The 15,884-nt window shown below is 37.4% G+C and overlaps 1 protein-coding gene across 2 annotated transcripts in view; it reads right to left on the bottom strand.

Annotated features, from left to right (window-relative positions):
• Positions 1-15,884, bottom strand: part of esyt2b (extended synaptotagmin-like protein 2b) — a 33,801-nt gene that overhangs the window by 14,448 nt on the left and 3,469 nt on the right. For both annotated transcript variants that reach the window (XM_051899931.1, XM_051899932.1), the window contains exons 2-7: positions 10,427-10,468; positions 9,073-9,207; positions 6,864-6,940; positions 6,705-6,777; positions 5,108-5,197; positions 3,244-3,299 (exon numbers count right to left, since the gene is read on the bottom strand). In XM_051899931.1, the coding sequence (XP_051755891.1) occupies positions 3,244-3,299; positions 5,108-5,197; positions 6,705-6,777; positions 6,864-6,940; positions 9,073-9,207; positions 10,427-10,468 (473 nt within the window). The remainder of the gene's footprint in view (positions 1-3,243; positions 3,300-5,107; positions 5,198-6,704; positions 6,778-6,863; positions 6,941-9,072; positions 9,208-10,426; positions 10,469-15,884) is intronic.

The raw sequence follows: 15,884 nt of genomic DNA, 5'->3' as shown, positions 1-15,884 counted from the left end.
AGGGTGGAAGTTTACCACGTATAACTTTAAAGGCCCACTGAAGTGCCTTGGAACGCGCAGCATTATTCAGTGTGTTGATGTCATTTTCACTGAAAAAAAAGAAAGGCCAGGACATATTGAACAGCTCCTCGCCTTTTTTTTAATAGCCAACAGCGTTTCGTTTATATCACAGCTCTGCCAGAGCCGTTGAGCTCGGTAAAGCTTTAGTTTCCTTCTAATCTCTAACCGTTTCTCCTCTTAATCTCCTCCATATCATCCACTCTGTGCTATCATGTCTATGGACCGGAGCAGACTGTGCGCGCTAGGGCGGTTTGCGTGACACTGATTTGTGACTTAATTTAACTGTGTCCAATCTACTTAATTATGTAAATATTAAGTTTACTTAACTGTACTTAAGTGGAGTTTTATTTTCCAGCATAGGGCTTGAACAGAAGAGTAAATGCTAAAATAATTAAGTGTTATTTCATGTGTTTTTGAGTAAAGGAAAATACCTGTTAGTGTTTAATGCTCAGTTATGTTTGACAATTAAAAGAGTTTTTGTGTTTACCATTATGCTGAAGAATAGAGTTTGTGGTTAAACCAAGGAAGTGTTTATTCAATACATGGGATGAAATCTACCCAAACAAATTGAATGCAAATTGTTACCTCAATTTTACTGAGTAGATTCTATTTGTTTTTACAGTGTGTATTACATTCAGTTTATTCCATTAATATAATATATCATTGTTAATTTAAAATTAATATCATTATCCAGTCAATATTAGCATTATATGAACAGTCATAATCAGGACTGTTCCATGGCAATGTGCAGGTCAATGCTAAAAAACATAAAGGAAGCATAAAAGTCACCCAAGAAGCTGTGATGAAACACATCAGGATATCTGAGCATTACAAAACAATGTCATTTGAAGAAATGAATGAATGAGACTTCTTAGTATTATGGCTAATTCAGTTGCATATACTGTACTTTTCTGTCCAAAACATGATGATTTTACACTGCAACAAAAAAAGTTCAACAGCTGGGCATTTAAACTTAAAAAAATAAAACAAAAAGGAACATCAACCCTCATGTGCATTGTTGGGCATGAGCTTCAACATACTTTAACATTCTTGCTTTGTGGTAAATTTGATCACTTCCCTGGAACCCAGCTCATCTACATGAAAATGAAACATGACACTCAATAACAAAACAAAGAATACTGAACCAGACCGATGCAGATGCAAGTTGCAAACTATGAATCCATCATAGAAAGCTACTTTCAATTATGTCCAAGTAAATAAAAGCCTTCTCCAAGGTGTCCCTAAACCCCATGGCCATTAGACAAATCCAGTAAGAGCTTTGTATGGGGGATGCGCAAGGCAAAAGTAAATTTCATGAAGATAAAAGTCTTAATCTTCATCAAAGCCCCTATGGAAAGTCAAATTAAATAAATTAGTTGTAAAAATCTCTCCTCTTTAGCCCAATTAAAACCTTTATCTGCCTTATTTATTTAAACTTATCTCACTCAACACATCCTTTCTCTACATTTATCAAACCTATTTTTGCGCAATCCATTACACCTGTTATTCCCCATTTCTGTCCAAATTACTTTATCTCTCTTGTCAGCCACACTTGACATTTAATCTCAAATTTTATTGTACTGTGGTAAAAGGCGATTCATTGTGAATTACCTCTGTAATAAAAGAACACAAACATCCACCGTGTAACACAATACGCTGAACAGAAATAATAAACACCATAAAAAATGAAAGCAAGAATGACTATCATAACTCTCGTATTGATTTGCTTGTCAAGCAGATGCAGTTCCCCAAACATCTTCATAATGCAAGCGTAGTGCTCTCTGAGGCTACAACTATCATTCAACAGTCCTAAACAGTGCGACACTATAGATATACAGCAGAATTACACTGCATTAGGGTATTATAGTTGCATGGACTGACAGATCTCAGATTAAGTCTTACATTAGCTATATGATGCAAAGAGCATGGCTGACATAGGAGCAGTACTCCCTTTGTGCTGTGAAGATCCAAAGCAGCACCAATAAACTTTAATAGTCTAAGAACAAGCATTCTCAATGCTGCAGTGCTAATGATCACAGCCTAATGGTGCTTTTGGTAGTTTGCTTTGCTTGCACTAAGGATTATCACAAGATCAACTCCCAAACTATACACACACACACACACACACAAAAATACACAAAATAAATACATACAGTTTTAAACTCCGTAGCCTGTGTTAGGGAAGAGCTAGAGCTGTGTAATCACTCACCCGCCTGTGTGTGTGTGTGATCAGCACATCCTGAGGTGCAACACTCATGAATCTGCTTCAACTTTTTTACTGCAGACAGTACAGTATGTTACACCAACACATTAAGGGTCTCTCTAATATGGCATTACAGTGGACATTAGAGGCAATTTGATAACATTGTTTTTCCTAGGAAACACATAATGGAAAAATTGGTACTCTGAATCTACATGCATAATGCATAAATGTAATTATTATTTAATTGCAAATGCTTTGCAGGATGATACAGTAAACATTATTCAATATATAAATAATTATTGAGGTAGCTTGAGCACAGTTTTACTGAGGTTAGGAAAATGCACTCTGTACAATTTGAAGCTGAATTCTCATGTTAGCCAAGGGTAGTTGTTCTCTTTACAATCACAAACTATTGGCAAAAACATTAACCTGACTATAAAAGGAAAAAAGGTTTTAATCTAAGCAACTAATATAATAATAATAATAATAATAATAATAATAATAAAAGCGCAAACCTTTGTGTGTGAAACATGAATTCAGTCAAGTGTGTCAGACTGGTAGTACAAGCCGTTTCAGAGAGGTGGCCAAAAATGTAAACTCATCAATACTCAATAGTGAGACAGTCCAATTATGCATAAAAGCTTATAGTTAATTAAACTCAACGTACGTTAGAGAGAAAGAAGGATGTCTTGCAATGATTACGTACTCTAAGGCTCTTTCAATTATCTACAATAAATGGAGTATAGTTACAACTACTAATTGAAGAAAAACTAAACAAGAGGTCTAGACTCTGCGCTTTATTAATCTTTTTATAAATCTATGAACGAGAACCAAGAGACACTTAAATCCAAACAAAACAGAACCAGAAGCCTGACCAACATGAAAATAATAAAAATAAATAACAGGTTATATAAGATGCGTTAACTGTTGTCTTAGTAAGTACAGATATAGTCCATTGTAGGAGGAAAAAATTAACTTACTTAATCCCTGGAATGTCCAATATGTTTGTGAGGCCTGTCCAGTTTATGTCCAACAGCTGAATGAGAGAGAAATAGAGTGAAGCATATAGATAACTTAAACAGATCACACTGCTAACATAGACAAAATACAGGTATTATGTTCAGAGGAGAGAAACAAGCAAAAAAAAACCTCTGACCATCCCTAGGGCAGTACTTTAATATCACAATGGATGACAAGCCCCACTGTAAAGCCAGCACATAAATAACAACACTACTGTATGTATGCACTGCTAGTTGCTGTGATGAAAACAATCAGTATCCCAGTGTGCCAGCATATAAATGAGAAAGAAAGAGGGAAGGGAAAGGAAGGAAAATAAGTAAAGAAATAGACACCATCCATTAAAATGGGGACAGATGCAATCTAAAAATGTTTCCCTCTCTAAGTTTGCTTCAGTGTCGCCCACACTGCAGAGGAATATCTGAAGAGAAGCCACCTCTGCAGTGCATCAAACTACAGTCAGACCACAGGACACTTCACACAGCACTCAAATCTATTCAGTTTTCCTACACCTGCCTCATTCAAGCCTTCATTCAAAAACAACAGCATAATTTGAGCTTGAATCAGGCTGAGCTATGACGACCTGCTGTGAAATTAACACTGCTACTATGGTACTGACAGACTGTAGAATCTGGGTCAGTGCCACTGACTGCCACTGCTACACACGTGGTAGAGCTGTTAAGATCATTTTATGCTGGTTAGCAAACCTTTAAACCTTCTGCAAGAGAAAAATGTCTTCATGAACTTTATCTTTTTCTTCTCATAATACAGCAAATGACCATTAGTTATACTCCCAAGAAGTTCTTACAGGTTATTGCCATGAATCTTCTGAAGTGATTGAGAAGATACCCTCCATTAGCTCACCTCTTGTCAAATGTGTCTCTAAATATGATCAAATATCCTCAGGCCACTAAAATGCTCTTCATGGAGTGTGTGGGAAAAGACAAGGAAATTGAGGACAAACTTAAAAGAAATAGATCTTTGTGGTTTTATAGGCACATAAGTGATAGTTTGTACAAAAATGAAATTTCTGTCATCACATCGTTCCAAGCCTGCATGACTGACTTTTTTTCTGAAACATAATAGAAGACATTTTGTGAAATGTCTTTTTTTTTTTTGTCCATACACTGGAAGTCATTTGGGCTCCAATGTTCTTCAAAATACCGTTTCACAGAAACACCTCAAGTTCTTGACTCATTCCCATCCAAGTATTCCTACAACATCTGTAGATATGTCTCGAAGTCGCTCAGCTGCCCTTTGACAGAACAAAACTACTTGTAGCTGACCTTCTCTGTCTTCTACATTATCTGATTCAGTGATACACACTGAAAACAAAGTGAAAATATTTCCTGCTTTTTAACAAGAACAAGTCAGCCTTGACTTCTGATCTTTTGCCTTATCTTCTTTTCAGCACTCACAACCTTATCTGGTAGCTTTTTCATAAGACTTCCATAAGACATTCCTTCCTTGGGATGCATCTTTTCTAGGCCTAACACTCAACCGTGACTTTGTATGTACAGTAAAAACCTGGCGGTGTTTAGTAGCACCTTGAACTTGCAAACAAAATAAAAAAACAATTGGTTTGGATCATGCATGCACTGTACTGTAGCTTATATTAGAGAGTGTCTGCTAAAGATATAAATGTAATCCATATTATTTCTAGAGCTAAATAACTGCAAACAACAGCAACTCAAAGACAAAGCTCATTTGTTTGTGATGGTAAAATAGACGTTTTTGGGAAAATGTGCAAATTCAAATACAAGTTGGGACAACAGGCAGCAAATGTAGAAAAAAAGGGAATAGATTTGTTTAAATTTGCAAACTCACTGGCTTCTTGAGGAAGAAGAGGGAAAGAGCACCAACCAGCGGCATATTCCCCAAAAGTGGTTCCAGAATCACGCGCAGAACTCCATGTAGCTATTCATACATGCGGCCAAGTACATACACACACAGAGGGAGAGAAACACACCACATGAAATGATGAAACAATGGTCAGGATTCTCACTAGAGGTTTAGTGTGTATCCTCCTATTAAGGCAACATAAAATATCTTGAATTAAAATAGCCAAATAAAATTTGGAATCATATGATATTAAGAACAGCCCAATTTCATTACTTTTTCACAGTCAGCCTGGGAATCCTCGCATGGAATGACAAGACTGCATTTTCTTAATCAATATTTTTGTTTTATTTTCCAGTAAACAAGACATTAAGTCTTAACGGCTTATGTAAAATTGTTTCTCCTGTAAACCTGTCTTGTTCTAAGGATGATTAACTTTTCTGGAAAACAACAAACAAGAAAATAATTTTTGCAGTGAGAGAGCAGCACTGTCAAACTAACCACTAAGCGCCTAAGGCTGATGATGAATGTTTCAGGATTTCAACACTGATGCATTTATTTATTTTGCTTCTGAAAGCACTCCACATGCTCGGTGATATACTATAAGACATTTACCTTTACAACCACCACTTCAGCTCTAAGGAAACAGAATTATGAGCTTCTGTTTTGAACAATCATTCATTACCAGGGAATGTCTTTCCTCAAGCAATCCTTTATGGAATCATAACACTGAGTGGAAGAGGTTATGTCAGCCAATGCATATATTAAGGCTTTTTTCTGACTTTACAGTGGCTTGAGTATGTCATAGCATTATAACGCTGTGAAAAGCTCACTAGAGATGGTTATAATAATCAGTCAAAAAGAACTGTGACAATAAGCAACCAATAAGCCCAATTGTCAGCACTGTAAACTGTTCAATATTTTGTGTACAGAATTATTATTTTTTATTTTTTTATTTTATTTCTCTATTTTATTGCTTATTTTTAATCATTTTTAAATGATCTTCCCTTCACAACTATTACAGAGATAAATGGGAATGCTAACAGATAGCTTTCTCCAGCTATTTTATAACTTGCACAGTAAAAAAAAAAATACATCATACATAAACACAGCATGCTGTCACACAGAGAGATTACTCTACTATGCATTTAATGTGAGAGAATGAAATAACTCCATAAATTATACACAAAACAGTCATTGTGTGAGCATGCATATATATCTGATCCTGCATTACAAACAGTACAAGGGCATTTCAGTATTTGGTTACACACCTTCCTATAAATACACACACACCCTTTCTGTAAAAATAGGCTCCGTTCATTCGACCGAATTCCTTCCATGAAACACGTGGTTACATCACAATATAGGAAAGAGCTTCTCTGTATCCAACAAATTAATTCTCTGGCCTTGGCTAACATAATCCATTGGGTCATGGAGACAAACTCAATGGAAGATGCCATAACAGAGCTGATGTATATCTGTTGTGTTCAAATAATAGCGTAAAATGCAATCCTACTGCTTTTATGTGGCACAAGAGAAGTGAATATCACTCTAAAATGTTTAATGGGAAAATATAACAATATACCTGTATACTTTTGATTCCTGCTCTACAGTAGTACCTTTTGACATCTACATCGATTTCAGTATTTCCAACGTAGCTGTAAGAAAAAGGACAAATATTAAAAACTATGGCACAACCAGGATGGTCAAAAGATGTCAGAAAGATTTATCAAAGTGATGTCACCTGATCTGAAGGTCCATGATGATCTGCCGTTTGTCCACGTTCTCTGAGTAAACTTTGACCCCGTTGATCCGGAGAGGCTGTGACAGAGATGAGCACAGATGCCCCGTTAGGGGGGTTGACATTTCTTTAACCAGCAAGCATTCCTCCACACAGCCCTGACAACATCAACTATTTTCATCTGACAGCTGGTCAGCTTTTCCAAAAGGTTTAAATTTCTTACGTCAACCTTCCTACTCCTGATGCAATATGAAGATTTTTAGTGCAAGTAGTTAAGCAATGTCTTACCTTCAATAAAGTATACAAGATAGTCTTATACCACATTAACATACACAGTCTTTAAATTAAACAGTTCAGACTAAATAGATCAATGTGTTATTATCAGAATATTATCAGATATTATCAGAAATGATACCGTATTGGTTTTCAATTCACTTATTTATACATTCCTTCTGAAGAAAAAATTGTGTGAATAGTTTGTGTATAAATTTTACTTGCTGAATAAAAGCCAACACCAAGCATGTATGTTTCATGCCCTCATCAAATCCCAGTGTGAACTGCTGCATAAGCCAAATAAATGATTTTTACAATTAAATGTTTGAAGTGGCTTTTGAATTCATGCTTAATTATATTAACAAAGTTGTGTGAAGTGTGTACTGTTTCTTATAGTAGTGGTCTGCTAAAGCACAGTCTCTTCTTACAAAGATCACAAGTAGACGCGTTAGAGACGTTCCGGTTTACACCTGTTGTTTTAATCCATCTCTTTTGTCCACTTTCAACCACTTCTTTCCTGATTTCTTCAAGGAGAGGGTCTATGGCCGGGTAAAAGTATGGATTATTTTCAGATCTTTCGTCTAATGGATGAAATAAGCTCACGCAATGTACATGTTAACGCGCAGGAGATGACGAAAAAATATGGAGAGCATCAGCTTTTGTTTAAGATCTTATGGCCGCAAAATTACGCCGAACGCTGTGAATGCGTGTTAAAAATCAGGAAGGGTGAGAGAACATTGTGCTTGGTACATTTTTCGTCTTCAAACCAAACTTGGGTCTCCAGCCAACAAAGTTTAAATCCCGTCTGGCTAGCACGCATCCTATAATGTTTCCGCAAGTCAGTAGGCGGAGAGTAGGCATCTTTACTGGCTGTTTGAACGTATTCGACCACATTCTACACTACAAAAGCAATCTGGTCGAATGCATTTTACGACTAATGGACAAGCTCAAAACGTTTTAGACCCCGTTTACACCTGTATTTAGCATCTTGCACTTGTGATCCGATCAACCAAAATACATCTTAATAACAGGTGTAAACAGGGCCAAAAACACCAGCACAATGTGATTTGCTTTGATTGGGTAGCCGGTATAAAATATGCACAAGACATATCTACAAAATCAGGTTAGATAAATGTTAACACCTTTGATGTGCAGTTGACCTAAGATGGGAAGATGTATTAGCCGCAATCTAATTATTGGTCTTTGAAAGACAGAGATCATAAAACTTTCTGTGATGAAGTACAACAGCATGCCATTCTGTACTTCCATTGTGCCTACAAATATATGAATATTCTACACAGTATAAAATATATAACTAAAATATTTTATAGCTATAAAGTTGAAAGCATGGTGACAGCACAGGAAATAATGGGAAGAAGAGGAAGAGACAGTGGCTGTGTCCAAAAACTTAGGCAGCTGACTTTTTGCATAGCTGCTTTATCAGGCAATGACTTTGCAGGCAGCGTTTTGTGCATGAAGAAGGTACCTCACGAAACTGATTTTGGACTTCTGAGGCAGCCTAACGGTTTAATGATCTACAACAAAATAAAGCGAGCTTTGGTGAATAACTAAGCAAATATTTAATTACTGCAATAGTAATTTCTCGCTAGGAATGGCATCAAAAGTGGAAAACGTGGCCAAAATGCATATTTACACACAAACTGACCACCGACCACAACTTTCAGGTGCCATATTTATTTCTTAGCTTAACTGTCACAGAATGGAATGCACAGGACTGTGGGTTATCAAAGGCAGTGAAGGATACATCTATGTATGCGATGAGTTTGTGTGTATAAAGTGTGGGTCATATTGGGCCAAAGCTCTGAAAAAGACAAGCCAGCTTGACTGCTTTTATTTTTAAACATCATGAACAGAGATTTACATGTTCTCTAATAGGATTAATGTTCATAGGCTGTGAGAACTCTGTGAGTGTGCATACATTATCTCCGAGATCGATCTTGGTGAAGCTGAATGTACTGAGGTGGGCATTGGCTTCTTTGATGGCTGGCTCGATTGTTCCTTTAAACAGCTTCTCCACAAACTGGCACACGTAAGGCCACATCTGTTTCACTGTCTGAAAGGCAAAGAGTGTATCTGCTCAGCACTATGCAACTGAGTAAAACTGAGGCACTTAACGCATTCTTATTTCTGCTACTGACTTAAGTACGATAAATAAGCAATTCCAAAACTCATTAGTTACCACAGCAGTTTAACTGTTGTTTGATAGTCTCTTGACTACATTTGCTAATAACAAAAATCTTCACTGTATGGAAAATATATTTTTTCCACAACAAGGTTGCAGATCACACAAAGGTACACAGTTTTTGTGTAAACAGGCATGAAGACATGTTGTAACTGTAAAAACTGACTAACTGTAAATATTCTAAGCATTTGGAAACTCTTCCCCAAGAAAACAGAATAGATAGACATACATACTGGGAAGGCACAAACAGAATTATTAAAAACTAAATGTAGAATAACTTGTCTGAAAGCAAAGAAATAACATCTATAAGCCTTAACTAAGTTAGAGGTGTAGATAGTCTGACCAAAAAAACTGAACAGAACAATGTTTTTACATTCATGATGTATATTACATTTACGTGCTTCAAAATGCATGTGCATAAATATTTAGATTGTAATATTAGTATAATCCAGTACAATAAGAGTTTTTTTATCCTTCTCACTTTTGTCATGTTTAAAAAACATAAGTGATTCTGCAGTGTTTCATGTAAATAGTTTTGCATGATTTTGAATGTTGCAGACATACTTTGCAGAAGCATGAGGCCATTCGGGTACATAAATTACACCGCTGGTGTAAAAAAAATATTCAAATCAGGTATGTTTTTTGAAAACTGTGAGTCACTGAATGTATATGTACAATGAATATTTTAAAAAGCCATTGGTTATACACAGCTACATTTTCTCTGAGGTTTATGTATTTATTTTTTTTGACACAGAGGGTGAAAAATGACAGCTACGTGTACTATAACATGGGCATATCGAACTAGATTATATCACCACCAGTGTACAACCAGAGAGAGCAAGAGAGCGAGCGAGAGAGCGAGCGAGAGAGAGAGAGAGAGAGAGAGAGAGAGAGAGAGAGAGAGAGAGAGAGAGAGAGAGAGAGAGAGAGAGAGAGAGAGAGAGAGAGAGAGAGAGAGAGAGAGAGAGAGAGAGAGAGAGAGTATCAGATTCCAGACTGTTGACTGCAGACATATGTATACGAGAGTGCTGAATGATGATTACTTTAAAATGATGAGGGACAAGAAATTATTATCTCATACTTCTCTCACCTTATTTAGCCACTCAACTCTCTCCACATCTGGATAATGAACCTGGCATAGAAAAAAAATAGACAATAAGCATAATATTATAAAAATAGAGAAGGAACGGGACTGCTTCTGTAAATGCACTGAAATCTTTGAAGAAACCCCTCTGGCTAACACACACACACACATCCTTGGTCCAAAGATGGCATGAAAAATTAAGACAGTCAATGTATGACAAAATAAAAGTACTTTGTCTAAACCTAAACCTCTAACGGTTCTCTACACAAAAAAAGTGGCACCTATGTGTATTCTCTCCTTTTCTTTCACTTCAGTGGTATTATGTATATATATACAGCAATGGGATCAGTGATGAGCGTAGATGCAGTTAAATCCCTGCATGAGTAAAATGCTTAGCCAGCATTTGTTTTATGCAGTGGGAAAATGACACAATAACATTGCACTTTTTTCATTTGCATTTTCTATCTTAAAAACAGCAGCAACAACAAGAATAGGTTTTGTTATTAATTTTAGGTTCACATGCATTAACCCTAATGTTGTTTCAAACCTATATGCCTACAAAACCTACAAAACTAGAAGTATTTCACATTTCGTGGAGAGAGAGAATGATTGAGTACAGAAAGGCCTTAAAATCTGCTAGATCTGCTTATTTTTCAAAACTTTTAGAAGAAAATAAACACAACCCTAGGTATTTATTTGATACAGTGGCTAAATTAACAAGAAATAAAGCTTCAACTTCTAATGTTGTCAAAGAGCACAGCAGTAATGACTTTATGAACTTCTTTACTTGCAAGATTGATAATATTAGAGAAAAAATTATAACCATGCAACCGTCTATTACAGTATCGCGTCAGATAGTGCATTGTAGTGTCCCTGAGGAAAAATTCAATTCATTTACTGCTTTAGGAGAGGAAGAATTGTCTAAACTTGTTAAATCATCAAAATCAACAACATGTATGTTAGACCCTATACCGACTAAGCTATTGAAAGAAATGCTTCCAGAGGTTATAGATCCTCTTCTTAATATTGTCAATTCATCTTTATCACTAGGACACGTACCAAAAACTTTTAAGCTGGCTATTATTAAACCTCTTATTAAAAAACCACAACTTGATCCTAGAGAATTAGTCAATTACAGGCCGATCTCAAATCTCACTTTTCTGTCAAAAATACTAGAAAAGGCAGTATCATCACAACTATGTTCCTTTTTAGAAAGAAATAGTATCTGTGAGGATTTCCAGTCAGGATTTAGACCGTACCATAGTACTGAGACTGCTCTCATTAGAGTTACTAATGATTTGCTCTTATCATCAGATCGTGGTTGTATCTCTCTATTAGTGTTACTGGATCTTAGTGCTGCATTTGACACTATTGATCACAATATTCTTTTAAATAGACTCGAAAATTATGTTGGCATTAGTGGAATTGCATTGTCATGGTTCAAATCATACTTATCTGACCGTTATCAGTTTGTAGTAGTAAACGAAGAGATGTCATATCGATCACAAGTTCAATATGGAGTACCGCAAGGCTCAGTACTAGGACAGTTGCTGTTCACTCTGTACATGCTACCCTTGGGAGATATCATTAGGAAGCATGGCGTTAGTTTTCACTGTTACGCTGATGATACTCAGCTCTATATTTCTTCGCGCCCTGACGAAACTTACCAATTCACAAAATTAACGGAATGCATAGCTGATATAAAAAATTGGATGACCAGTAATTTCCTACTACTAAATTCAGAAAAAACAGAGATTAAGACAGAGACCAAAAACTTCTTCACGCAATAACCTAGAATACTGTCTAACACTTGATGGCTGCTCTGTTAAGTCTTCGTCGTCACTTAGGAACCTGGGTGTGCTCTTTGATACCAATCTTTCATTTGAAGGCCATGTTACTAGCATCTGTAAAACCGCATTCTTCCATCTTAAAAATATATCTAAACTACGACATATGCTCTCAATGAAAAATGCAGAACAGTTAGTTCATGCGTTCATGACCTCAAGGCTAGATTACTGTAACGCTCTACTGGGTGGTTGTTCTGCTCGCCTGATAAATAAACTACAGCTCGTACAAAATGCAGCAGCTAGAGTTCTTACTAGAACTAGGAAGTATGACCATATTAGCCCAGTTCTGTCAACACTGCATTGGCTTCCTGTTAAACATCGTATAGATTTTAAAATCTTGCTAATTACTTACAAAGCACTAAATGGTTTAGCTCCCCAGTACCTGAGCGAGCTCCTAATTCATTATAGTCCTTCACGTCTATTGCGATCTCAGAATTCAGGCCAGCTGATAATACCTAGAATATCAAAATCAACCGCAGGCGGTAGATCCTTCTCCTATTTGGCACCTAAACTCTGGAACAATCTTCCTAGCATTGTTCGGGAAGCAGACACACTCTGTCAGTTTAAATCTAGACTAAAAACGCATTTCTTTAACCTGGCATACACATAACACATTACCAATATATATTTTCAAATCTGTTAAAGGATTATTAGGCTGCATAAATTAGGTCAGCCGGAACCGGGAACACTTCCTATAACACCAGATGTACTCATTACATCAGAAGAAGAATGGCATCTACGCTAATATTAGTCTTTCTGGTTATCCCGAGGTTCACCGTAGTCAACCGGATCCGGGCCGTATCCAGGTGAGACCAAGGACCTGCGCCTTGACACGACCACAACGCAGCCCTGAAGTATCAGCAGAGATTAAGTCAACTAGATCATCCACTGTGAGGGCCTCATCGACACGACAGCCACGACACAGTTCCTCAACAACCATCCATACCGCCGTGATGAATACGATCCTCAATTGGATGGAACTGGAATAAATACTTTGAATGTTGCGATCCTGTCGGACTTATGATAGCTACCTGAATCGTAACAAAGCACTGTTGGCCAGAGGAGAACTGGCCCCCCGACTAAGCCTGGTTTCTCCCAAGGTTTTTTTCTCCATTTAAACACCTATTTGCCACTTGTCTGCCACCTGATGTCACCTGATGGAGTTTGGGTTCCTTGCCGCTGTCGCCTTTGGCTTGCTTAGTTGGGGACACTTGACATTTGATATTCAACAGTGCTTTGATCTGCCTGCATTGACACTATTCTTTTAAGAGCTGCTGTGCAGCCAAATAATGTACCAGTTATCAATGTAAAGCTGCTTTGACACAATCTACATTTTAAAAAGCGCTATATAAATAAAGGTGACTTGACTTGATATGCAGTTTTTTGTTTTTTTGTTTTTTCTTGAACAAGATTTGGACCTAACACTGGACCCCATTGACCCACTGACAAAAAAGTTTATTTAAAATATCTTCCACAGAAGAAAGTCAGTTATACAGGATTGGAACAATATGAGGATGAGTAAATGATGACAGAATTTTCATTATTTTTATATATATATATATATATATATATATATATTAGGGGTGGGAGAAAAAAAAATTGATCCAACGATGCATCGCGATTCTCTCTCCAACGATTCTGGATCGATTCTGAGAATTTCCGAATCAATTCTGAGCTTATAGTTTTTAACGAGATGCGCGATGACGTTGAGTGTGCTTTAGAAACACCCGTTGCTTCCAATTCCTCACACACACTCGAACCTTCCGCAAAATAATCATTCATAAAGTTCGGAAAGGTTGAAGCGAATTACAAAGGATATTCGCGGGCTTCATTGCACAGGATGGCCTGTGAGAGACGCGCGCTTTTGACACATGCAGTGCGCGGTCTCACCCGCCGGTATTTTCCTTAAATGCTCTACGAAGTCATCATTTATGACGTTCTGAATGCAGTGGACTTATATGTTTAAAATATGAAACTCAGAATGCAGCTTTCAATATCAAATGCTGACGCGCACTTTTGAGAAGTGTGTTCGCTCGCGCATGCGGCTGTGCGAGACTCTGTGTAAGTGTTTTAATGCGCTTGCGTCTCGAAATGGTTTTATGACGCAAAATTAATGTAAACACAGCCAGTAATGGACAGGACAAACCACATTACTTATTATGTTTCAAAAGAGATCCGTGCATGAATGCAGCTTATTAGAGCTCCCTCCCGCCGTCTATGTTGTCATAGTAACAATCAAACAACAGTAAAGATGAGAAAGAAAAAGCACTCATAGTTCTTGAATGGAAAACGTTCAGATAATCTTAAATACTGAAAGCACTATTTGTTTATTGCTTGTAATATGTTTCTTTGCTCCTCTTTATTTGCTACTTGTATGTTTTGAAGTTATATAAGTTTAAAATTCTTTACAAACAATTGTTTTAATTTAGTATTTTTTTCAATTTGTAATTATTTTAAAAAGTAGGCTACTTATAATTACTTATGTAATTACTTATATATGTAACCTCTCACCCAGGTCCTGGGTCTCCGCCGTGGGAGTCGGATGCTTTAACAAGGAGGCTAAAGGCTGCAACCCCTAGCGTCAGTCGCTAGAGCATCTCTTGAGATCAGAGGAGTGAGGTTTACTCGCCGCCCTAAACCTCATTCCCATCCGGGTCACGGCACCAAGTCCTACTCGCCCCGCTCTGCGAACCTGGGTCTCTGGCGTGGGAGTCGGACGCACTAACAAGGAGGCGAAGGCCGTGTGTCCACCAAAGCGTTTTTTTTAGCAGCTAGCATACTTTTCCAATTGTTTTCAATGGGAGCGCTGCGTTTTTTAAACACCAGGAGCGCAATGAGGCGCTGAGCGTCTTTTTCACGCTTAAGCCCTGAGAGCTCGGCGTTTTTTACTGGTCGCCTCGAGTTGATGAATGTTCAACTTTGAGTAAAACGCTGCGCTCATTACTGTCACTTTTTAGCCAGCTGTCCAATCAGAGTGGAGGAGGGGCGGGATAAATACAACACCGGCCAACTGTCACAAAATTCTTGCTGTACAACAACATCAACAAGCAGAGAACGGAACAAAATGGATGAGAATATAATATTGCTGGTCTCCGAACATACATAGCAAGTATTCCACATTGTGTCGACATTTTTTAGTCTGAAACAAATTACCTGCAAAATCAGTTATAAGTAACAGTGCCGCGGATATTCTTTATCATAGCAACAAAGCGTCTCAACTGAAAAAAATGCTGCGCAGCTGAAGCTCTCTCAAGCGCTCACAAATAGGCGTTTTAAGCAGAGCGCCTAGCTTTTTCAGCTGGCTAAAATTGCTTTGGTGGACACACGGCCTAAAGGCTGCAACCTCTCAGTCGCTAGAACATCTCGAGATCAGAGGAGTGAGCTTTACATGCACAGCAACTACTAGCTGGCCTCCGTTACATATATATATATATATATATATAATTACGTTATCTAAAATCAATTTTCACCCAACAAGAGCTATGATCATACAAAGAACATTTATAACAAAAAGCATTCTTTATAAGGTGATCCCTCAAGTTTTGCTTGTATAGAGCGGTCATCATAATACTATAACAGCTCACTGTCCCTCCGCTGACCACCTTTGCAGCCGTCTT

This window comes from Ctenopharyngodon idella, chromosome 7, assembly GCF_019924925.1.
Source record: "Ctenopharyngodon idella isolate HZGC_01 chromosome 7, HZGC01, whole genome shotgun sequence".
NCBI classification, from domain to species: domain Eukaryota; kingdom Metazoa; phylum Chordata; class Actinopteri; order Cypriniformes; family Xenocyprididae; genus Ctenopharyngodon; species Ctenopharyngodon idella.
Note: the sequence above shows the minus strand (reverse complement) of the source record. Positions and strands in the feature narration are given on the sequence as shown.